This window comes from Psammomys obesus, unplaced genomic scaffold (assembly GCF_907164565.1).
Source record: "Psammomys obesus unplaced genomic scaffold, mPsaObe1.curated_primary_1811, whole genome shotgun sequence".
NCBI lineage: Eukaryota > Metazoa > Chordata > Mammalia > Rodentia > Muridae > Psammomys > Psammomys obesus.
The window spans coordinates 4,877,485-4,901,897 of record NW_026592732.1 but is presented as its reverse complement, the minus strand read 5'-3'; the positions used below and the strand labels follow the sequence as shown (position 1 = coordinate 4,901,897).

At 37.7% G+C, this 24,413-nt stretch overlaps 1 protein-coding gene across 4 annotated transcripts; it reads right to left on the bottom strand.

The window, feature by feature from the left end:
* Positions 1-340: 340 nt before the first annotated feature.
* Dcun1d5 (defective in cullin neddylation 1 domain containing 5) lies at positions 341-22,380 on the bottom strand. 4 transcript variants are annotated; one of them, XM_055615484.1, is made up of 9 exons: positions 22,016-22,380; positions 20,307-20,398; positions 15,220-15,290; positions 14,718-14,809; positions 3,728-3,836; positions 3,544-3,648; positions 1,804-1,906; positions 955-1,107; positions 341-469 (listed from the first exon to the last, which is right to left on the bottom strand). In XM_055615484.1, the coding sequence occupies exons 1-9, from the start codon at positions 22,099-22,101 to the stop codon at positions 414-416; spliced, it is 867 nt and encodes a 288-aa protein (XP_055471459.1). In that variant the 5' UTR covers positions 22,102-22,380; the 3' UTR covers positions 341-413. The 4 variants fall into 4 exon arrangements, with proteins under 4 accessions (XP_055471459.1, XP_055471461.1, XP_055471462.1 ...); XM_055615486.1 differs by lacking the exon at positions 955-1,107; XM_055615487.1 differs by lacking the exon at positions 20,307-20,398 and having other exon boundaries at positions 22,016-22,075.
* Positions 22,381-24,413: the final 2,033 nt, after the last annotated feature.

Sequence of the window (24,413 nt, the reverse complement as noted above, 5' to 3'; positions counted from 1 at the left end):
ATAAACAAAGTTGGAGCCCTTCCCACACTTCCAAATATTTAGATTACTTAAAGTCTTTAAAGTTCTACAAAGGCATAGTGATTTAGAACTTCAAAAGTTCAAGAAATCAAATTTACCAAAATAAATACCACTCTGACACTCAATGGACATCTTCACTTTAAGGCCTTTGTCACAAATCTGAATCTTTATTGTTCTGAAATAAATGTTAAAAACATAACTTGAAACAAAAATGTCAATATTCAGTCTCAGAAGACATGTGGCTCAATGCCCATCACATGTAACAAGAAAACTTCCTTTAAAAAAAAGGAAAAAGTACTATGAGAAGTCTTTCGTGATGAAATGCACCCTCTGTGTATCCTCCCTCCTTCTGCATTTTCTTCACAAGATTTGCATTTTCTTCACAACAGTTCTTGCTATGATGTTTGACGTATTTTTTGCCACTCAACAAATTCATCAAGAAGAACAGGCCCTAGAAAGAAGAAACAAGTTTTGTTATAATTCAATAAACTCATCCCTCTAAAAAGCTTCAAGGTGGCAAGGAACCCCTTTCTGATTTTTTTTCCCCCCAGGGTTTTCTTCTTCTCAAGGAGTGTTTCATGAACTCCCTTATAAATAAAACAAAACTAACCTTTTCCCACAGCATTGACATTTAAACACTCAGAAAATATATTTTTTGCTACATCAAGAAGTATGAGCATTTGTTAAGGAGGAGTGGCCACACAAGACTTTATTCTAAAAATAGGACACAGTAAAAAGGGCAGCATAAAGCAAATGCTTACTAGCTGACTGACCACTATTCTAAAAATATGTTTTATAACATAGAGGTTCCAAATGTTTACCAACAGAAGCCAAGAGGGCAATTTAAATGAGGTTTCAGTATTTGTATTTTCAAAATGTAGGTAAAGTATGACCACGAAGAGATATGCTTGTCTTGTTTTTCTCAAAACATAAAACCTCTGGGTGTTCTTTTCTCTCTTGCTTTTAGCAGATCATACAAAAACAGCCGGGCAGGCAAAGCAGTAAATGGCAATGTTGGAATACTGCGTGGACTGCCAAACTGGAGAGCAAGTTCAACACAAGCCACTACTTGGTTCCAACCTCTGAAACCTACAAAGGAATACAGGTGCAATGTGTCAGATCCTGATAGTTCAAATAAATTTATAAGTTTATTTTTATATCAAGCCTCTCAGTTTTAAATGCTGGTTCAATATACACAGATCTGCAGGCTCTAAATAGCCTTTGGGCTGCCAGCCTACTGCAGAAAATGATTATATCTTCAAACAAGAATTAAACTCTACCCCACACCGTAGGGAAAGAAAACTCCTTAGGAGGGACAGTTGTCTCTTTAGTACCTTGTTTCTTCTGTGTCAGAGTATATTATTTTCATCTTAAAGGAAGGCACCTTTCCAAGTACCCCTGTGAACACTAAACATACCACAGCACCCCTAATAACTGTAGAGACCAAAGCTTAAGCGTTCCACAGAATTGACTTGTCTTATTTGTTGTGCCTTTGTCGTCCTAAATGCGTAAGTGAAACTTTCTTTCACTGAAAAGGCAAGTGGCAAAGTAGAATTTCCGCTTCTAGGCTGAGAAATGATCACTAAGCTGTACTGTCCAGCCATGGAGGAATCAAAGCTATTTACGAGCACAGATTTTACAGCACTTCTCAGTCTAGCCTGTCTCCCCCATATCCTGATTAACTGAAGGGTTGCTCTCACACCAGTTCAAACTTTCTGTTAATGCTATAGAATGCATAATCTCATTTAATATTTTTATTTTCATAGGAATTCATGATATACTTACAAGCACCGTCTTCATCGTAGTTACTAAGATCGGCATGAACTGTTCTGCTGAATTCTAATACATTGTACCACTGATCTTTGTTCATAACACGATACTTTGATTGCTGTGGAAAATGATATAAACATTTGGACTACAGAACCAACATTCTTATTGGGGCTTGGTTTTAGCAACTCTAGTTGTCCATTTCTTATTTGGCCTTTTCTAAAACATTTATTTCCTTCTTAATAACTTGCTTTTTTTGAACTGACTCACATGCTATCATCTATTTTCTTTTCTGAAGGCAGTTAAGACTAACACTGAGATATAAATATGTGTACCCATGTGGCACTCAGATCATAATATAGAACCTATCCTACATGTAGTCAGTCTGACCATATGGTTTCCACTATATAGAACGTGTGTGCATTATGCATGATCTCCATTTTGAAGGAGGCATCTGCAGCAGTAGTGGAAACAATATGAGCTTGGACCAAATCCCAGTGTGGACACTAAATTGAACAGTCTTAGGAAAGTTACTTCTGTGGCAGAGACCTTGGCTGGCAGGAGCTCAGGGATCCATCCCCAACAGTACAACTAGGTATGGTGACACACACACCTGTAATCCCAGCACTTGGGAGACGGAGGCAGGATGCTCACGAGTTCAAGGATGGCCTGGGCTATCTAGCAAGACTTTCTCAATGTCCCCCTCAAAACACAATCTCTTTCCCAAAACCAAAACCCAACCAACAACAAATAACAAAACAATCCCCAAATACCAAACTAATCCCATTCCCTCAACTGCTAAATGATAAATTGCTTGAACATACCTAGTTCTCTTCAAAGCCCCACAGAAATGATTATTTTCCTAAATGTATGTTTGTTCAAGTAACAAAAGATATAAATCAATCATCGAAAACATCAACTTTCCTGGTCACAAAGATTTACACTGTACAAAACTCTTTTACACAGGCTTTAAATAAAATTTTTACGGTAAAGTTACTGTGAAAAGTAAACATTATGATGTTATTTCCAATAGGAATAGGAAATGGTTAAGATTACGTTCAAAACCCAAAAATTAAAGGGTTTAAAAATAAATATAAAATTAGACAAATAAACCAGTGGGAAAAGGATCATGTCTTAGAACTGCTGAATCTAGCAGCTACAGTAAACTATTAAGAGGATGTTTATTCTATGACTCCCACGCGTGATGCATAATGAGCAGTGTAGTGGAGGACTATTACAGCCATGCTCATATTTGTGAATACAAAATATTAGCACTTTATTCTATTTCTTAGTATTTAGTCTAATTAGAAAATAAAAGTTTTATTGCTAAAATAAATTCAGTTGTGTATGCTTCCACCTAAGACTAAGACTAAGAGTGGGAATAAGGTAGAGTCTGGTTTAAAAGCTTGAGATTTACGCACTAGCATCAATTTGTTCTCACCAAAACCTCAAGAGATTAAGTTCTGGGACTCCTCCTAGGCAGAATGAAAAGTCCTTAAAATTGTTTTAATGTGGTATAGGAGAAGGTATCCAAAGTGTTAACAAATGCAAAGCATGTATTCCATTACCAAGTTACACCCCAGGCCCCAAGTATCTTATGTTCAGAATATATTAAATAACACAAACTTACGTTTAAAACTGACAATGGGCATATACATACTTTAGCAGACTTCTTTATGCATGCTGAATTTTTTTAAAGTACAGACTTTGTTTCTTCAAAGTGTATTTTCAATCCGATTTTAAAATACCAATACATACCTCCAGGTACTGGTAAAATACTGAAAACAGTGGCCACGTTCTTCCAAGCAGCAGTGCTAACATAGACTTAGCAGTATCAATGTCAAGACTTCTCTGATCTTTATCCTAAAATATTAGTTAAAAAAAAAATTAAGTTGCCCACAAAATGAAACCACTTAGGATTTGCAGGGGAAGTTGTACCTACCCTTGCAAAATCAAAGGCATATCTGTAGATATTCTTAAATGATGAGATGTCATTCAGCTGTGAACGCAGAAATTCAAATCTGCTCTGTAACTTTTCTGTGCAGTCACACCTTAAATACAGAGATCAGAAGGAGAACATTCCTAAGAATGAGTGCATATATGAAATTACTTTATTTATTCTCAGCTCAACATTTAAACTAATTTAAACTTCCAATGTAATAATAAAGCAGAGAAAAATTGACAATTACAATACACTGTATTGACTTCAAGAAAAATAAACATCTCAATCAAAAATGTCACAGAAATCACAAACATGTCTTGGTGTGAGTAAACATGTCTGTCTTCTGGGCTTAATCACAGTTCTATCTCTTCTCCAACAACTGAGCAAATGATGCAAATGATAATCAGGTCATTATCATATTTCTTTATAGAGTTCTTAGGCATCAGCTTGGTGAAAAAGACTAGTCTTATAAGTTTAGGATATCACAGAGGAAACTGATACATTAACTGACCTAACCACAAATCCAAATTCCTACAGTTTTAGTCAACAAAGTTGAGTCCAATCATCGAAACACCCAACTTAAGAAAGGTACAAATGCAAAGCTACAAACAAGTTACCCACATTATATCTAAGGATGAGAAAGCAAACAGAAACACCTAAGTCAATGAAATATTTAAATGTCTTGCTGGGTTTCTGAAGCAAGAAGTCAGGCAAGGCCTCTTAGCTGTGTGAGTCCCCAGGTTTTCCTGTGACTTCCCATATCCTTACTGTACTCTGGGCATTTTTAGTTACCACTCTCAAAAGTCATGGCTATGCCTCAGCATACTTTATTTCTTCAATTGGGAAAGGATGTAAAGTAAAACTCAGGACCTTCCCTTGTAAAGTAAAACTTCCCTTGACTAAATTGGTTGCATCATCTACTGTAACCACAATATTCCATTTTTTTTTTTTCTTTTAAGACAAGGTTTCTCTGTGTAGCTTTGGTTGTCCTGGACTTGCTCTGTAGACTAGGCTGGCCTCGAACTCACAGAGATCCGCCTGCCTCTCGCTCCGCGCCTGGCTGATCTTCAGTATCTTAAGTCAGCAATGTGAGGGTCACATCACAGAAAGGGGAGGTTGGGGAAGAAAGAAAGGGAAGGCAAGTGGGAGGGAGACACCTTCGAATACTCAGCTCTAAATGAGATATCTCCATCAGATTCTTCCCCTTAGGGGTCACAGAGTCCATGGGAAAGGAGGCAGAAGGTGTAGGAGACAGAAGGAATGGAGGACACCAGGAGAACAAGGCCCTCTAAAACAACTGAGCAAAGCTCATATGAACTGACAGGGACTGAAGCAGCAAGCACAGGGCCTGTATAGGTCTGCACTAGGTTCTCTGCAGATAGATTATAACTTTCAGGTTAGTACTTTTATGCAACTCCTAAATGTGTAAATGAGTGGGTCTCTGACTCATGTGCCTGCTCTTGGGGCTCTGTTCCTTCTGTAGGGTTCCCTTGGTTCAGCCCTGATGTGAATTTTTTTTTTTTTTTTTTGCTTTATTTTGTTAAAAAAAATTTTAAAAAAAATGTCTTTGTAGGGGGAAAAAAGAGCTGAGGGTATAGCTCAATGATCCATAATCTGGATAGTAATTCCCAGGGTTCAAAAAGACAGAGAAAGAAGCCTGTGAAGACAGAAGGTTCTAACTGTGAACAGTATTCCAGTCAAGTACCACCAAGTACAGTGGTCCAACTCCTAGCAGTGGTAATGGAGACTGAATTAGTGTCCGTGTTCAGCAAAACACAGTCAGACCAATCCCTAAATACCTATAGTGTGACAGAAGCTACACAACAACATGAACTTATACTCACTCTAGGGAGAAGGAGGCAACCAATCTTCCTCTGTCCTGGGGTGCTATAGAATTTCCTTGATGAAGAGTTAAGGCCTTCACAATCACTTAGTAGTAACAAGGACACAGCCCCAGTGGGATCAGTAACTATATGGGGAACAGTAACAAGGCATTCCTACCAGTTAGGGACAAAGTGTCAGGATGTTGGACTGGGCATAAAAACTCTTACTCTTGCCCAGGAGCAATATGAAGCATTCTCCTTTTTGAGTGTAAAATGGTAGCTTTAATTTCTGCCTGCACTTGCCAGTAGTGATACAGTATGCTACAATATCCAAATTGTCCAAAGTTTAATAGAATGATCACTTACAAAGACAAGAAGGCAGATTTCATATGGAATGTTTAGACATATCTTACATTTTAAAGCAGTTCTCTTAAAAATGCTTCAAAGGTTACTGAGAACTTACTAAAACAAAGAACAACAGAAAACGTTAAGAACGGAAAAAAAGTCTACAAAAAGAAATATAAGATGTAATAATAACAAGGTGGAAATGTTTGGACTGCAAAACAGGTCTCATTTCAATAACATACTACTTGTTCTAAATAGAGCAATTGCAAGCTATACACAGCCTGGGTTGATAAATGAAATTAGCAGAAACCCGTAGTCCAACTAGATGTATTGTTCTGAACAAACCAATATAAGTAGGTTTAAAGTAAATGATTGAGGGGGACAAAGGGCAAATATGAGCAAAGCAATAATATGTATGTATGAAAATATCACAGTAAAACCCATTATTTTATGATAATTTTTTTAAAGACAAAGTAAAAGAATGGAAAATGATCTATCACAGAAAACAGCCAAAAGAAAGCAACAGTGGCTTTGTGTCAACTAATAAAACCTCAAAGCAAAGAAAATAATCCAAATAGAGAGGACAACTGTATAATGAGAAAAGGTCAATCCATCAAAGACATAGTGACCCTAAACAATACAACTTGTACCAAATAAAAAAGCTGGGAGTAATCTGGTATGATCCCCACTCTACTCAGCTCTTAAAATATGTCTTGTTATCAATATGCATGATAGGTTATTAGTCAGATCTTAGGGGGCCAGGAATATGATACAAGTGTACTTATAGTAGATGCCAGATGTGTAAGGGCTGACACAGTGACACCCTCATCATTGCTGGCCTTGGATTATTTTCTGTAATTTATAGATGCATTACAGTATGGCTTTTCAAAATAAGCCTTTATATTTTATCAAGCACTTAACCATTTTTCATGGAAATTACCACTTTATACTTAGTCTGTTGATAGTGCCATAATGGAATCAATGTTTTTTGGTAAGTCTACCTTGGTCAAGGACCAGTTCCTTATAATATGCTTCATGTAAAATAAGAAAATTCTACTCTGACTACTCAGTATCTGACCTCAAATAGTACAATATTGTTAAGTGAAACAGCGAGTTCTAGTGGAAGTTCAAAATCCAGTCAGCCTCTATCATGGGAACATGTAAAAGAAACCGTCTCTCATCACAAATCACTCTAACAATGCCTGGAAACTAGGAGTCTTTAAGATCTCCACGTTTACCAGCTGAAAATGCTCATCAGGTACTCCGTATTCAGTTACACTTATTCCCTGTTCTGTAATGACTTAAGTCAGGAATTTATGTTTTATGCTTGTAACTTCAAAATGCTTTTCACATTTTTTACAACGTGATCCATATTTTCACCTAACAATGCAAAATATTAAGTAAAACTTGCTATTCAAGAAGGCAAAAAATGAAAGTGAAACAAGACTCCTAACATAAAGTTACTCATTCCCCTAACAAAGTTTGAAAATTAATTTAACAGCGTAATATAGGGCCTAGGATATGATGGGAGTCCTGCTTTCCTGGACAACATCACAGGAGACTCTAAAAGTATGTTAAGTAAATAAAGCATGACTACTAAATATAAACCACAAGATGGGTGGCATATTTAATTATGAGAAATTTTAAGTTTCTATCTGGAAGGAATTTAGTGCAAAAGAATGTATCAAACCCAATCATATAGCACATAACGACCCAATAGTTACTACAGAGGAAAGAATCCACAAAAACACACCAAAATTACATACAGCTCCTTAACACATCACATATGGGTTATAGCTCCATAAGGGATGATCATATAAATGAAATGTGTGTATAAGAGGAGTCATAAAAATTTGGTAACAAAGGTTCCTAACCACACGAGCGTCAAAAATTTAATTCAACGAATCTGAGGTGCTTCTAGTGGTGCTGATCCATGTTGAATCACATTAACTTACTGTATGCATCCTTAGTTCTAAATATATAACCCACACACTTTGCACTGCATGAACTAGCCATACAAGCTCTAGCATATGTTGCCTCAAATACCTTACCTTACCACAATATGTCATAAATGACCATTTTTTTCATTGTACAAAGTTTTCTCCTCTTCTACAAATTTGATGATTTAATTAGAGAGTACTTAATATTTTCCAACCATCACTTTTCAGCATGTACAAAATTAGGGTTCATTATATTCTATACTGCTACATAATATTGGGTTTTAGAAATGCTGTTTAAAATATTGATTTACATTTTATTTTGAGATTAGGACATTAATTTCTAAAATCAGCCCAAATATATTTACCATTTTGTATCACATTATTTTTGCTTTCTATTCTTAGCACTGACAATTGTAAATATCACTTAATTCTGATAGACCAATCAATGATGGTCTACAAATGTGTTGAAGCATCAAATACTTAGATGACGTAAATTTTTAAAAAGGCTTATTTGTATGGATGTTTTGTTTCCATGTACGTCTGTTCACCACATGCATGTAGTACCTGTGGGGGCCAGAAGAGGATATGAGACCCTCTGGAATTGGAGTTCTAGAGGGTTGTTAGCCACCATGGGGTGTGAGTGTGGGGTGGGAGAAGGTAATGGGAACTGCTGCTACTGTAGCAACTGCTTTTAACCACTGAGTCATTTCTTCATCTCCTGACTTAATTAAGTACAAATAAACAAGCATAGCACTCTCATTAGTATATAAACTTCCTTTCATCTAGCATCAATGATTAAACTATATGCACATGTTTTAAAGTAAATTTGACTTTTTTCTCAGCTCATGACTGATTTGTATATTTTATGTAACTATAAAACTAGCATAAAGTACTGTGGGCTCATTAGCCTTCTGGCTTCCACAGCAACTTGCAGTCATACACACATACCCACATATGGAGACACAATACACATGATTAAAAATAAAATCTTCTAAACACAGGAATAACAGCTTCACAGGACAGCACAAGACAAATGAAACACTTCAACTTGGTTTCCTTACTTCTCCTGCATGTATATGTCGTATGTATATGCGGCACATGCAGGCCCAGGGCACCTGCATGTGGAAGACAATGGCCCATGTCTTCCCTGAGTACTCCTCACCCAAGGAAGGGTCTCCACTAAACCCAGGGCTCACTTACTCGGCTAGTCTAGCTAGCAGCTTACTCCAGGATGCCCTCTCTTTGGAACCCCTGCTCTGTGGGCTACCTTATGGTACCAATCCAGCCTTCTGGTGTGGGCGCTGGAACACAGGCTCCAGCACTCTAGCTTGTGTTGCAAGTGTTTTATCCACTCATCTCCCTAACCTCTTTTCCTTACTTTCAAACAACAATTTTGGAGAATAAGAAATATCTCATGGGAATATGTATGTGAAACTGTGTTCCTTCTGAGGCACACATCTCATTCACCTCACCTATACTACACACTCATGTTCAAATATGTCCTATCACCCATAATGGTCTCATGTAGATCTTGTGCAAAGAAGCTAAAACCATCAATTGGCCTCCCCACTCCCCCTTATTTGAATGTGTGTTTTTTGTCCCTGTGTGCCTGTGCACATGGGTGCTAAGTGTCTGTAAAGGCTAGAGTTAGCCTGTGAGCCATCATATGGGTATTGAAAACTGAACCCAGGACCTCTGCAAGAACAGCCAGTGCTGATAACTGCTGAGCCACCTCTCAAGCCCCTATTTATTTTTTTATGAAGGTTAGGATGGAGCAGGAAGCTCCACATTTACTACTTAATACTATAAGCACATGAGAAGAAATATAAAACCAGTAACCACATCCAGGCAATTCTTAATATGACACAATTCCCAAATAAACTCAGTAGTTCAGACTGTCAGTCATGTCAGAACAGAACTCAGAAGTTTAGAAAGAACACCTCTATATATACTTAAACAGTCTATCATGATTAGTAAGAGACTATGCTTTTAAATATTCAAGTAAAATCAAAGAGATTTTTGGGTTCCTGGCACAATCTAAGATTCCCAAAGAACACAGTGGTTTGAATGAGTACAGAACAGGCTTCAATTTCAACATAAGGATTCGGGCAAAAATACTTCAAGAAAGATTTTGAAACAAGAGGCAAGTTCATTTACACAGCAGATCTAAGAGAAGCTTTCTTCCTAACACGTGACTGCTAGTAAGTATGCTGTGGCACACTGACATGTAACAGAGTTGGATCATGTTCTAGATTAAGAATCTTCTCTACATAACATTTACCGACTAGAGAAACACTGTCTACCTTTCAAGGTACTGGGATGTAGAGGAAGGCATTTTGAAATTGTCATACTGACTGAGAACAGAGAAGAGAAATGCTAATGGCAACGAGCCGCTGGCCTTAACTCCGAATGGATGGGAGTCACCCACCACTCTCCTGCCTACAAAAACCAACCAACCAAAAATCAAGTTACTGTTTCCCATTCTTCCTTTTCTTAAGATTAAGTCAAACCAGTCCTTTCCCTTTGATCTTCAAAGTCCAGGTCTCAAGATGCAGCCCAGAAACTACTCTTCACTACTGTAACTGTTATTGTAATGATTACTACCACTTCCTTTCAATTATCATGATTTTGTACAGTCCCTTTAAAAGACTTTGTTTTCTCCACCCACATGGATTTAACCCCTATACCAACACTAAACTTTTAGCTAGCTAACTTCTCTATCCAGTGTAACATGCTAGAAGAAAACTTTCCAAGTATCTTTAGAACTATCATCTTTAGAGAAAAATAAAGGTCCACAGCCTCCCAATAACACAGAAAATAGTGTGCACAAAGTATAACACATCTTAAGAGGCACAGGGTTCAGCTTCCATAAAATTCTCAAAAGACCCTAGAACATCAAGAACACTTACTTAAACTATTGCAAAACAGTTACACGATTCCTAAGTTCAAAACATATAGTTTAAATTCCCTCCACAGGTTAAAGTACTAATTAATGTAATATTATTCAATATAGCTGGAATTTTCAACTCACCCTGGCAATATTATATACATTGTGATTCTAACAACCAGATTACCTCTTTCACACCCCATGAAACAAAATAGCCAATCTAAGTTCAATTGTTTATAAGTCTGCTTGACAAATTATTCCATACAAAATGAAAAGCCATTTATAGAACATCTATAAGAAAACTTCTAGACAAGTATTTTAAAAATATTCTAAAATCTGTGAAGCACTATGCAATACAAACAATTAATCGTGATTATTTTACTTAAATATTCCTGACCTGCATGCACACTGCAACTACCAAATTATTCTTTAGTGGCATTCTACTCAAAATTTCTCTGAATTAAAAAGTAAGTTCAAACAATTCAGCTGACATAATCTTTTTTTAATTAAATTTTTATTTTTTTACATTAATTACATTTTATTCACTTTGTATCCCAGCTATAGCCCCGCCCCCCGTTCTTCCCAATCCCACCCTCCCTCCCTCATCTCCTCCCTGCCCCTCTCTCAGTCCACTGATAGGGGAGGTCCTCCTCCCCTTCCATCTGACCCTAGCCTATCAGGTCTCATCAGGATTGACTGCAATGTCCTTCTCTGTGGGCTGGCAAAGCTGCTCCTCCCTCGGGTGGGGAGGTGGTCAAAGAGCCAGCCACTGAGTTCATGTCAGAGACAGTCCCTGTTCCTCTTACTAGGGTACCCACTTGGATACTGAGCTGCCATGGACTACATCTGAGCAGTGGTTCCAGTTTAAATCCATGAATGGATCTTGGTTGGATATACAGTCTCAGAAAAGACCCCTGTGCCCAGATATTTTGGTTCTGTTGCTTCCCTTATGGAACTCCTGTCCTCTCCAGTCTTACTAACTCCCCCTTCTTTCATATGATTCCCTGCACTCTGCCCAAAGTTTGGTTATGAGTCTCAGCATCTGCTTTGATACACTGCTAGGTAGAGTCTTTCAGACATTATCTTGATGATTTGATGACCATCAGATTCTTAGGTTAAATTCTAAAACATCATCTCACAGGAAATAGACTAAAGTGTCATGTATTATTATGTTAAATTAGATACATTAACACGTATCCATTTTTTTCTTTTTTTTTTAAGTTTTATTTTTCTTTTTAGTTACATTTTGTTAACTCTGTGTCCCAGCTGTATCCCGCTCCCTCATTCCCTCCCCAACCCCACACGACCTCCCTGGTCTCCTCCCTGCACCTTTCCAAGTCCACTGATAGGGGAGGACCTCCTCCCCTTTCATTTGACCCTGTTTTATCAGGTATCTTCAGGGCTGGCTGCAAAGTCCTCCTCTGTGGCCTGACAGGAGGAGGACTGCTCGTCCCCGGGGGGGAGGGGGGGGGTGTCAAAGAGCCTACCCTTGAGATCCTGTTAGAAATAGTCCTTGTTCCCCTTACTTTGGAAAACTACTTGGTTACTGAGCTACCACAGGCCACATCCAAGCAGAAGTTCTAGGTTATATCCATAGATGGTCCTTAGTGACAGGAGTCTACCACAAAAGGCATCTGAAAGACTCTACCTAGCAGTGTTTCAAAGCAGACACTAAGACTCATAACCAAACCCTCAGCAGAGTGCAGGGAATCATATGAAAGAAGGGGAGTTAGTATGATATGGAAAGGATAGGAGCTCTACAAGGACCAAATAAATCCGGACACAGGGTCTTTTCTGAGACTGACACTCAACCAAGGACCATCTATGGATATAACATATCCATTTTTATACTAAGGTGACTTAGTTGGCATCTCTTATTTTAAATTTCAAGTCATAAACTACCTCATTATAAAGTTCATCACAAGAGTAAAGGCATAAACTAGGGAAGATACCATGTACTCTCATGGCAGTGTAGACCACAGGGAAGAAAAACCACCTTTCTTTAGGCAGATTTCAAGGTTATGTTATTCTATCAGAATCGTGGGCTGATACCTGAGTGAGACACACTTTTAGCAGTGTTTTGCATAGTCTGTGAGCTTTCTGTAGGAGAATAACAACGGAACCCATGCTCACATGCTAATTAAATCATATGCTTGTACTCAAGACCAATACTAGTTATTCAGGAAAAAATATAGGACACACTTTGTAGTGAAACATTTTGAAATATAGAAGCTCTGTATTATATTAACTATATAATACAAATATATTAGCAATATAATACAATATATTAACAAAAAAAACTGCAATAAGGAACCTTTTGGCTTACAAATACAAAATCACTTATTAGCTGTAACTCCTCAAAAGGCAACCTATAAAAAAACAGTAAAACAACAGGACTATAGTATTAAAGTATTTTCGCCGTAAATACACCACAGTACACCTAAGAATGTCAATAAGCCAGAAGCGTCATAAAATCAAGTTTATATTCTTTGCACAACTCAGTATATTTCTATGTAATCTTTTTTATTAAAAGCTAATTATATGATGAGAAATAGTCTTGAAAAAACTTAGAACTAAGGCATGACAAAATTCACTCTTCTCTGAAAAATACTATAAAATAAAATGGCTTCATTTTATTTAAAAAAAAATCCATACATGAAAGAAAAAAAAAATCAAGAAACTTAAATGAAGATCCTAACTCTGCCATAAGAAACTATAGAAACTTTACCAAATATTTCATTAACTGTTTTACATCTCATACTCCTTATTTATATATTAAAAGGGGAAATCGGTTTTACATTTTATACTAAAAATTATCATTTGGTTCATCTGAGAGGACTTCACCCAAGGCATGAAGACGCATACAGTGCATGTTGACCAGTCTCATCCCCACGTACCTGTCTTTCCAACAAATCTCCTTATCACATTTACACAGTGACAGGACATATGCCTGTGTACAGGCTTGTGTGCACACACACACACTCACTTGCTAATGTTGGTTTAGTAAGGGAAGAAAATAACAGACACTAAAAATTCAATACATAATCTCACTGCCCTGTTAACAAATAGACATCCTTTCTTAAGATCTGAGCAATAGGTAAAAAGAATTAAAAATAGTACCAATAAATGTACTAATAAAGCTGTACGCAACACAGAAAACTACAGGGCTAATAGCACAGCCTGAAAATTTTAACTGAGGTTAGGGATGTGGCTCTGTGGTAGAGTACTATGTTAGCCTGTTTAAAGCCCTGGATTAAATCCCAAGCAATGGAAAACAAATGAACAACAAAATAATGCTTTCAACTATGAATATTTTAGAAGGTTGAACAACATTCTGATGGAACATTATGAACATGACATAGTATAAAATTACCACACAATTCCTAACTGACTCAAAATTAAACACTTTACTATGGAAAAGCAAAGTGAATTATCTGCATAGTGATGTAATTCTGAAATTTGTAGAAAGATTGCAAGATGTCATATCAATCTGAACATAAGTAACTATAAAATGGCTAAAAACTACATGGGAGGCAAAGAACACTTCTACTTTGGTCCTTTGTGAGAATGATTAGGAGGAAACAGTTAAGTAAAGCATCATCTGACTATCTTTAAAGGTATTACAAAGGGGAGTGAGGAGGTCCTGCTGTCCAATGATGGAATTCTTTATATAGCAGAGTTCTGCATTAAGAGTGGGGAAAAGTTTTGTTACCCAAACAAACCTGTGAGCAAGTAACTCTTTGACCATTTCTTATTCACCCATCAAATGAATCAACATGTTTTAATTAGCTTGAGTTTTTTCTTAAATATGAAAAAGACAAGTGTTCATTTGTGAAAACCAGATTATAAATTTGCTGTGCCACACTGATTTTTACAAATTAAACCAATTTGATTATTTTTAAGGTGAAATCTTACTCTTGAAAATGATGAAGCACAATGAATCAACAAGATCTTTACATAAGCCACCAAATTTGTTTTTTAAAAAATGTTCTTACTGTAACGAGGTCATTCCCTTTAACCATTCTTCCTTGGTAAAAAATCCCATGCTTTCAGCCTCCAATTTCCACGCCAAAACTAACATAATAATCTGGAAAGTACAGAACATAAATGATGGAAAAGTTATCAGAAATAATCATGGCTGCATTCATCATGGAGAACATTTTCAAACAAGTTATTTCCAACTGTCCACTGAACACTACAGTTTCTGTATTGTTAACCACAAAACAACTGTGGTGTGCTAGTTTTAAGGCAGTGTTTATGAAAGTAGACTCTCACTCTATAACAAACTGTATCTGCATCAAGAGACAACTTGACCAGCTTAGGAGGATTAGAAGACAAAACAAAACAAAACAAAACAAAACAAAAAAAAAACAACCACAGGTATCATTTTATAATATTAAACATGAAGAAAAACTTCACATATTAAAGCCTCAATTTTTAGAAATTTATGAAGAAAATGTTAAAATCCACTTAGTTCATTCTAGAAATAAAACATACATTTTCAGGCTCAACACCAATGTCTTCACAAAATTTTTCCATTCCTTCTGGCCCTACAACTTCATCAGGACCTTTAAAGACAAAAATAATTTATATTTTTATTACAATTTATTATGAACATGAGAGAAACTATTAGACTAAAGGTATCCATGAAAATACCATGCTTTTACAAATAAGTAAATTTGAATTTTAACAGAGCTTTGGAAAGTATAAACATTTGCCAAAATCTTAAAATCTTTATTCCTTAAATGTTACAATACGAATTAAAGACTCTTAAAATAAGATTTCACTAAGTAGCTCTTACTGGCCTGAAATTCACAGAGATTCACCTGTTTCTGCTTCTGAGTGCTGGGATTAAAAGTGTGAGAGACCACACATTTTTTTTTTTTAAAGGCACAGTAAAGAACTATTCCACTGGTATAATTCAGTAGCTTGCAAAAAAAAAAGAACAAAACCAAGTCAAAGTGAACTTACTCACAAAAAAACAAAACCAGAAACCAAACCTGAAAATACTACTAGGAAGTTATTCCGAAAAAAACATTTGACAATGTAGGGATATAAAGCATATGGAGATTGAAGCATCTTTTAAGTTTCTTATTTTAAACCAGATCACCAAAAGTCAGTCTTGAATTTTGTTTTTTTCCGTTATTAGATTTCCAAAATATAGTAAATGTATCGCTGCCAACTTTTCTGTGCCTAGAAATAACCTAAAACAAATGTTATGAGTTGAAATAATACATAAATGTCTTGAAACAATATTCCAACATTATCAAAAAACAGCTTTTATTCCTTAAAAACAAAAACAAAACCCCTAACTTTATTTAAAAAAAAACTTGAAAATAAAAAACATCAGACCCTAAAATTAACCAGGCCCAATGTCTACACACCTGCATGAAGTTCTCAATTGAAAAGGCACTTGAAAATTTCACTTGGGACTTTACACTTTCACTACTTGGATGTATTTTTATATATACATTTAATCCACCACCAAAAATGAAACACCCATGACAAGAGATAGAATTAGAAAAATTTTTTGTATCCTCTAGCAATAACTCATGTTCACTTATTTCATTCCATTCTTCCTATCCCCTAATAGTTCAGCTTTTATTGCTCTCTTTTCTACATGTACATTTCTTTACAAATATATATATTATCTTGATTCTGAGTAAGAGAGAGACCATGCAGTTTTCTAGAGAATGTATCTTCCTTGTACATTTTAACTTGCCTTTCTTCAACAATTAAGAAACACTCCAGCTTTAGCTAGTCAAGGTACACCAGTTTCTAATCCTAGCACTTGGGAAGCAGAGGCATAAAGATCAGGTGTTCAAGGTTAGCCTGGCCTACACAGGACCATGGATCAAAACAGAACAAAACAAAACCCCTAATGATTTAAGTCATAGATTAAACTAATCTTATTAGGTACATTTCACAATTCTATAATATGGTTACAGATACAAACAAAGCCAATGCCTTATAATTTTTCTTAGTAGAGTAATATAGTTTTCTACAATATAATCAATACTCTCCTACAGTATGAGAAGAATGCCAAAGTGATGTTAACACATTAGAAATCAAATCAGTTCTATATAAGACATACTTGTGATCTGAGCCACACAAGATCTGTTCATATTAAATGACTTTCCCAAAGCAATGGAAATAATAGACATAAATATAAGATAAAGCCTATACCAAAGTTCACTTCCTAACTGAATATCAATTATACTTTTAAACTATAGCCTTCTCATAAAACTACAATCTCGGTAAGATGTATGTAAATGAATTCAATTAATTCTTTCAAGCTCTTTGTATTTCCACTCAATTTAAGCAGTCATGAAAATGATCTGGCTCACCTTACAGTTCACTAAGACTAAGTAATTCTAATTGTATTTTTATTCTTCGTAGCAGATTTAAAAATGTGCTCTCTTTTTTACTTTCTATGTTTTCTCCTTAGAGGGCCATTACAGTTGGCTTTCTATATATCTAAATTGTATACACATGAATTCACAAATAGTAGCTCACTAAAAAATATCTGGAAAATAGTTAAGCATGGTGGCATACGCCTTGAGTCCCAGCACTTGGGAGGCAAAGGCAGGTGGATCAAAGTCAGTGTGCAATGATGGGTGCTGCGGTACATGCCTTTAATCACAGCACTCTGGTGGCAGACGGCCAGATCTCTGTGAGTTTGAGGCCAGTGTGGTTTATACAGTGAGTTCTAGGAGACCCAAGGTTGCACAGAGAAACCCTGTCTCCAAAACAAAACAAAAAGTCAGTGTGGTCTACAAAGCAGTTCCAGGCCAGCCAGAGCTACATATATAGTGAACCCCTATCTAAAAAGAAAAGAAGACAAAAGCATATCTTCTATTCTGAACACAAGCAGGGATTTTTCTCCTCTAATCACTATTCAAATTTTACATAGCATTTACAGAGTATCATAAGTAACCTACAGATGATCATGATGATCATTAGTATCTAAAAGTAGGGTACATGAAAACACTACCCCATTTTATGTAAAAATATAAATATTCCCAGCACATGTTTAGGGTTTAATACAATGCCATAGAAAATACTTAGGAAACAAACAAAACATTCTTAGTGACAGTACCTTTATAATGAATTACACAAGAGATTAGTTCATTTTGGAAAACACATACATGCATATATAACCAGTATATCTGACAATGCTCTAAGGCCATTAATAAGAATCATAGTACCTAGCATTATTGAGCTCTGACCATGTATCAGGTAGTATGCTAAGTCTTTGCATGTATCATCCACTCTGAGTAGGCCTAGCTTTCTTGTCTCCATCACAAATATCCCAACTTGGTAAGAAAGAACATTTACTATTCATTCAGCAAAGGACTGACCCTTATCAAGATTTCTGCCAAAATAGTTTCTGCAGACACTTTCTCAAGGACTTTGTGTAAAAGTTTAGTACTTCCACAAAGAAGTTATTTCATACAAGAGCCTTCACAAGCTTTAATCCTTGCCTTTATACACACTGCTACAATGGTCTCTTTCACTAGAAGTGACATTTGAAGGCAGGGATCATGTCCTGATTTTTCATTATTATATCTCAAGCACTATCACAGTGTTGGACTCACAGAAAAGTATTCCATAAACAGTCATCAAATGACTCACTGAATGACAGAAGATAACCTCAAGTTTACTAGCCTTTTTTTTTTTTTTCAGCAGAAGTGAAAATTAGTTGCCATTTGCTTGGTCTTGAAGGTCAGTCAACTAGAGTTTGAATCCTGGCTTTTGCACTGTTTCATCACTGGCAAGTTAATCTAAACCAGTCTTCATTCATAAAATGAGGATAACATCTCTTACTTGACAGATGGTTATAAGGAAGATGACATACTTATCACAACCCTTGGAGCAATGATAGTAATTATTACACTGGCTGTCAAAAATGTTAGTGTAGAAAATAAATATTTAATTCAAATCTGAAAATACCCAGGGAAGTTCCAGTAAGAGCTAAAACAATCAAGCATTAAAAACAAAAATGCAAAACAAAAACAGAACAAAAAAGACACAAACACACACACACACACTGATTATCTTTATGGTATCTAGTAACCTTTGCAAAGTAAAATAAAATTAGAACCTTTTGATTATATATAATGTGTATGTAAAACTGACATTTTAAAATAATAGGTCAACATTTTAAATAGAGGTCAGTAAAAAAAAAGTTCTCTACATTTAAATTGGGTTAGTGGTTGTCTTGGGATACCAGTAATAGCATTTATTTCCCCTGATCTAGAAAGAATCTATTCTACTACTAAACAATTTTTAAATTATACAATTGGGATCATTCTGCTGATCCCAATAGCAAGGTTGCTGCCCCCTTTTCAAAGTAGTCTAGTTTTCCATACAGTTAGCTGAAACTTTACAAGTTAAGATGCTGACATGGCTAATATAAATATAAGGCAATAACTACTAAGTATTTTTATTTAAGCAAATACTTTTGACAATAATGATAAAAGAGAAAACACAAAAAATAAAAAGAGGAAAGCAGGTAAAAGATAGGAAAGAGAAAAAAATTAGCTTTAATATCAAAGAAAAAAAAAAGCAAGAAAAGCTGTTATCTATGCTCATGTGGAAATCAACAGTAGGAACAAGTGTCTTGTTCACGAGCTTGCCTCACCTTGGCCCTAGATCTTTCATCAACCACTCACTTGTCAGACTCAGCTCAGGTTACTTTGCTTCTGACACTTTCAGGGTTGGGTTTTATATTATTCCTATTAATTATCCTGTGTCTTCATGGTCTAGTATTTAACATCCTGTAGCATTATCACTGTTTTCTTATGTATTATTGCATTTGTTGTAAAAAATAAAAGATAAAGCTGGGTATGGAGGCACACACCTTTGATCCCAGTGCTAGGGAGGCAGAGACAGGTGGCTCTCTGTGTGTTCAAGACCAGCCTGCTCTACAAAGTGAGTTCCAGGACAGTGAGGGCTGTTACACAGAGAAAACCCATCTTGAAAAACCAAAATAAACAAATAAATAAATTTTAAAAGGCTAAATTAAAGGCAAAATGTATTGTACATTATCTCTGAAATTTAAATTGCTTGCCACATCACCCTAAGAGCTTCGGAAAATGTTTCTGAAAAACACAGAGAATGTTGAACAGAAAAATGTTTTCCATATTGTTTCCTAGAATATTGAATAGAAAATGCTTTACAAAGCTGGGCGTGCTGGCATATGCCTTTAGTTCTAGTCGAAGCAGATCTTTGAGTTTGAAGCCATCTTGATCTACTGAGTGACTTCCAGATAGTCAGGACTGTCTCAAAAATTAAAACAAACAAACAAACAGACAAACACATGAAATAAAAATCTTTACCCACTTCTTTCCCAAAATACTTTAGTCAATGCATTTAATGTCTCTGTTTCTATTTAGATACAAACAGTAAATGAGTTTCTCCTCTCTTACATAAAATAGATTTAAAGAAATAATAGTGTTGAAATGCCACTAATTTCTAAGTCAACCCTTAACCCTTGAGGCTTAACCCTAATCCCTGCACACAGTACTACAGCATAGCAAGCCAGCAACATGACTGGTGTCTTGTTCCATTAATTTCATTACCTGCATACTCATAAAACCAAGCCAGGCACTTCTTTCTTGAAAACTCTTCCTCTCCACTGATTAGTCTAGCAGGAGGCTGGGACCTGCAATAGCTTGGAAAACACAAATGTCTAAGACTTACTAAGGAAGACCCAACTCTTAGCGAAAAGCTCGGTTCAAGAATTGCGTTGATGTAAAGGAAACACAGTGGTTTGTTTGTTTGTTTATTTATTTATTTATTTATTTATTTTTAGTGAGCATTTTGGGAGAAGGCGTTATGCATTAGCAATATGGACCTATATTCAACACATAAGAATTTCGGACCAATGAAACTCAAATGCTTCTTTACTTGCTACCAAATTCCAAAAATAGTAACTAAAATTATTTCCTCTGATATCAAGATTATAAAGAAATGTAGACTAAGTCTCAAGCCAAGACTAGAAAATAAAGCCTAACTCTCTCCCTCTTTGAACTACTCATGCTGGGCTTTCTCTCTACCACTAAGCACTGATTTGTATGAAAATCCTTGTTATAATTTAGGATGAAGTCTAATGATTCTGCCCCTCCAGCTGTTTTAACAGGCTTAATTAAAATATCTTAGATATGTTCTCAAAGAGCTAATAAAGGTCAAGCAAAATGTTAACTATCAAAGGGCGTAAGTAAACAGTATCATATTAATCATTCAAGAATGATTACACAACAAGGGGGAAAAAACCAAAACAATTGATTAAGATTAGGATTCAACAAGTCACCTCCTTCTTGTTTTAAGCAGTTCATTTCTCACTGCTTTTCTCCTTAAGACACATCTCCTTTGTGTAGTGCTGGCTGTCTTGTTTTAATGGTAGGTTTTTAATTTGTCACTTTAAGTGTCAGCCATTAACACAAAGACAGCTCAAAGGCTATAGGAGGGAGGGCTCCACTTCTCAAAGCTAACTTGCAATGACTTTCTGCAGCAATGTTTCTATGATCGAATGTCTGCCACAAGGGGAGAAATGGGCTCGAACTATAGCTCTGCTTTGTTTTCCTTTCCTCTACGAGAACGCAGAGCACAACAGCTTACAAAAGACTGAAAAGACTGTAGAGCTAACAGTGTCTCAACGCTAGAAAACAAAAAGCACTCAGGGCCTTTCCAACTCTGTGTAGGGAACTGGTACAGGTGGAGCAGAGGCCTGGTGGCTCCAGAAGCTGAGACTCCAGCGATTTAAAAGGCCTCCTGCTGGGAGCATCTAGGTTAGGCCACTTCAAATGCTAACTCAGGAGACCAATTATAGCACAGGCTTCCTTTCTACCAGTCCCAAAGCAGCTGTCAACATTCTTCATGCTCTGCTCCTTTCTTCACACTCTGACATTTAACAATGTGTGGGCCAAGCCAGTTCTCCTGATTTAGTGTGACCCAGGGAAGCCGTGGATCTTGGCAGATCCGCGCTCACTTCTCGGCTGGGAAATAGGATAAAGGGAGAATGAATGCAGGTTTACATATGGTCGCCTGTTTCCTACCCTCTGGGCGCGCAGATAACAAAGTGGGGCGAATCTCTGAGCTCGTCCAAGTACGCCAGAGCGCACGCACAGGCGAACACGAGGTTCGGGCCCGCGCAGAGCGGAGACTCTGGGCTCCTCACCGACCGCCTCCTCGTCGGAGGGGAGAGCTCGCCCCTGTAGCCACGGCTGGCGGCCGGCGGCCTGTCCCGCACCGGAGGAAGGAGAGCCTGCGGGGTGGGGGCGGGCGGTACCTGGAGATTTTACACTTTTTGAGGCCCGCGTCTTCCGCGACCGCCGCTGCCACTCCGGGGGCTTTTCTCTTCTTCTTCACTGGCATCTTCCGCCTTCCCCGGCAAGGTGGACAGGGCGGCCGGGGAGGGGGTTCGCGCTCCGCCGCAGGCCCCGCAGCGCCGGCTCCTGCCTGCCAGGGACCGCAGCGGAGGCCCGAGGCGCGACCCCGCGGCGGCCCGGCCCCGGGTCTCCTTCTTAGGGGCGGTTCGAGACAGCGCAGCGCTTCGCCCGGCGGTATTGCGGCTCGGGCTTTCCTGGGGCAGGAAACGCCGACAGCGCGGCACCTACAGTAGTCGCGAAGACCAGGCGGCTCAGCCTGACCCGGAAGCGGATGGCTCTGGGCCGGAAGTGACGCAAAGAGCGCTCGCGGGGCGGGGCGGGATCTGTACTTCTGGGCTTTTGGGATGCGGTCTCTGCTGGTGGAGTGTGGTGGAGTGTGGTTGTGCAGAGTTTCCCAGGCGGGTCCCCAGCGGGAACTACTTTATAAGATCATGAATGTTCTGCGGCTGGCGAGCGAAGTAATCTGGTGAGGAACCTCGCGTGAGTGTGCCCACTCCTGGTGTACAGCATCTCCAGTTCCTGGGGTGTTCTTGGTGGGCAAGAGACCAGCTTCTTCTCACGCCCCTTGTCCTTTTCTCTCCCCCCCCCCCCCCCCCCCCGGTCAGTGCCAGCTTGTGGCTTCCTCCAGTGGCGAGGCAACGCCTCCATGTTTTACTTCTGAGGAATTTTCTTCTTGGATGAGACTGGAACACTGACTGACTATACTATTCATCTCTGGTCTCTCGAAACTGCCACCACTTTTCTTTCTGGGCTCTTGTATTTATAACCCTGAGTCCTAAGCCACTCCTATCACCGTGCTGCAGGAAGCAAGTAGGCCAATACCGTGCGCCATAGTAGGCAGTTATCCAGCTGTGGACAAACCAAAGCCCAAACCAAAATCTCACATTTGGGATTAAAACAAAAACATACTCCATTACAGTAGACCATGCTGGCCTTGACCTCACAGAGGTCCTCCTGCCTTTGCTTCCTGAGTGCTGGGATTAAAGGTGGGACAACTTAGAAGAGTTCAGTCTCTCCATCCTGTGCCTCTTGAGGGTGGGACTGCGGTTGTCAGACTTGGCCACAAATACTTTTATTCTCTGAGGTTGTTCCCCTGGCTCCCAAAAGATACTTTTAATTCCCCAAATCTTGAGAGTCTAGCTAGACAGAGAGACTGAGGTATGAGGATTGCAAATTCAAGGTCAGTCTGAGCAACTTAGTGAGACTCTGAAAATCAAAAGTACAGAGAAGTTTGGGGGCTGTAGCTCTAAGACAGAACACGTTGTGTGTGTGTGTGTGTGTGTGTGACACCCTACATCAGTCCCTAGTGCTGAAAACAGTCTAGCCATAAACTCTATAAGTTGAATGACCCAGATTCTGCAAAAGTAGTGAGTGCAAGACAAATTTTTGTTAATAGACATATTTTATGATTTTGAGGTGATGGCGTATGTACTTGTTAAAATTGATTGGAGTGTATATTTATAAATGTCCTAATGGTACATTATTTTTTCAAGAGGCTTTTATGAAAATTACAAAACAGAACCAAATAAAACAGTTGGAAAAAAAAGAGCCAAGTTTACTTCTTTAATAAATTTGCTTCAAAGGCTGCATAGTTTTTTCCCCAGGAAAACAGAAGAAAGGAAATAAAACTTAAAGACAGATGAAGTTGTTGTATTTTATGTATTATATTCATTGATTCAGTCTGTTATTAAATAACTTTTTGATTGCCATTTAAACCAGATTTGAGAATATAAATGGTAGAAAAAGGCATGTGTGATAGCACACACATAGTGAGACTCTTACCTAGGCAAAACAAAACAGGCAAAGTTTCTGCATTCGTGGAGCTAACAGTCTGGAAGGAGAAATACATGTAGCATTTATACCCTTCTACTTCTTCATTGCCTTCTCAGGTCAGAACCCACTGTCACCACTACGCTTCCATTGTCAAAGTCAGCTCTCATTCCAGTTACTTACAGATAGGGATGTTCTGTCTGTACACAAAAGCACCTAGTCATGTGATTTAATTTTTTCTTCTTCTCACAAACACAGGATACTTCATGATTTTCACCAAAAAGTGTAGTGAGAAGCTGTGACAGTGCTACAGTTCTTTGTTATGTGGTCTAATTTTCTTTCACTATGTCAAGAAGGAAAGGAAAGGAAATAGTATTGAAGAGGACACTTGTTCTGGTTTAGATCCAAAGAGACTCAGCAACTTTAGGAAAGCCACAGAATAATATCACTCGTTTTTTCTATTGTTCATCATGTTTTAAAAAAAATAATCAAAACTGGATGTGGTGTTGCACACCTTTGATCCTAGCA

Bases quoted from the DNA above. Each gene is read 5' to 3' on its own strand.
- Dcun1d5 (XM_055615484.1), bottom strand. From the start codon at position 22,101: ATGCCAGTGAAGAAGAAGAGAAAAGCCCCCGGAGTGGCAGCGGCGGTC. The intron at 14,810-15,219 runs GTATGTTTTATT...TGTACTTTCCAG, and splicing joins TTGGTGTTGAGCCTGAAAAT to ATTATTATGTTAGTTTTGGC. The intron at 1,907-3,543 runs GTATGTATTGGT...CATTTTCCACAG, and splicing joins TATTTTACCAGTACCTGGAG to CAATCAAAGTATCGTGTTAT.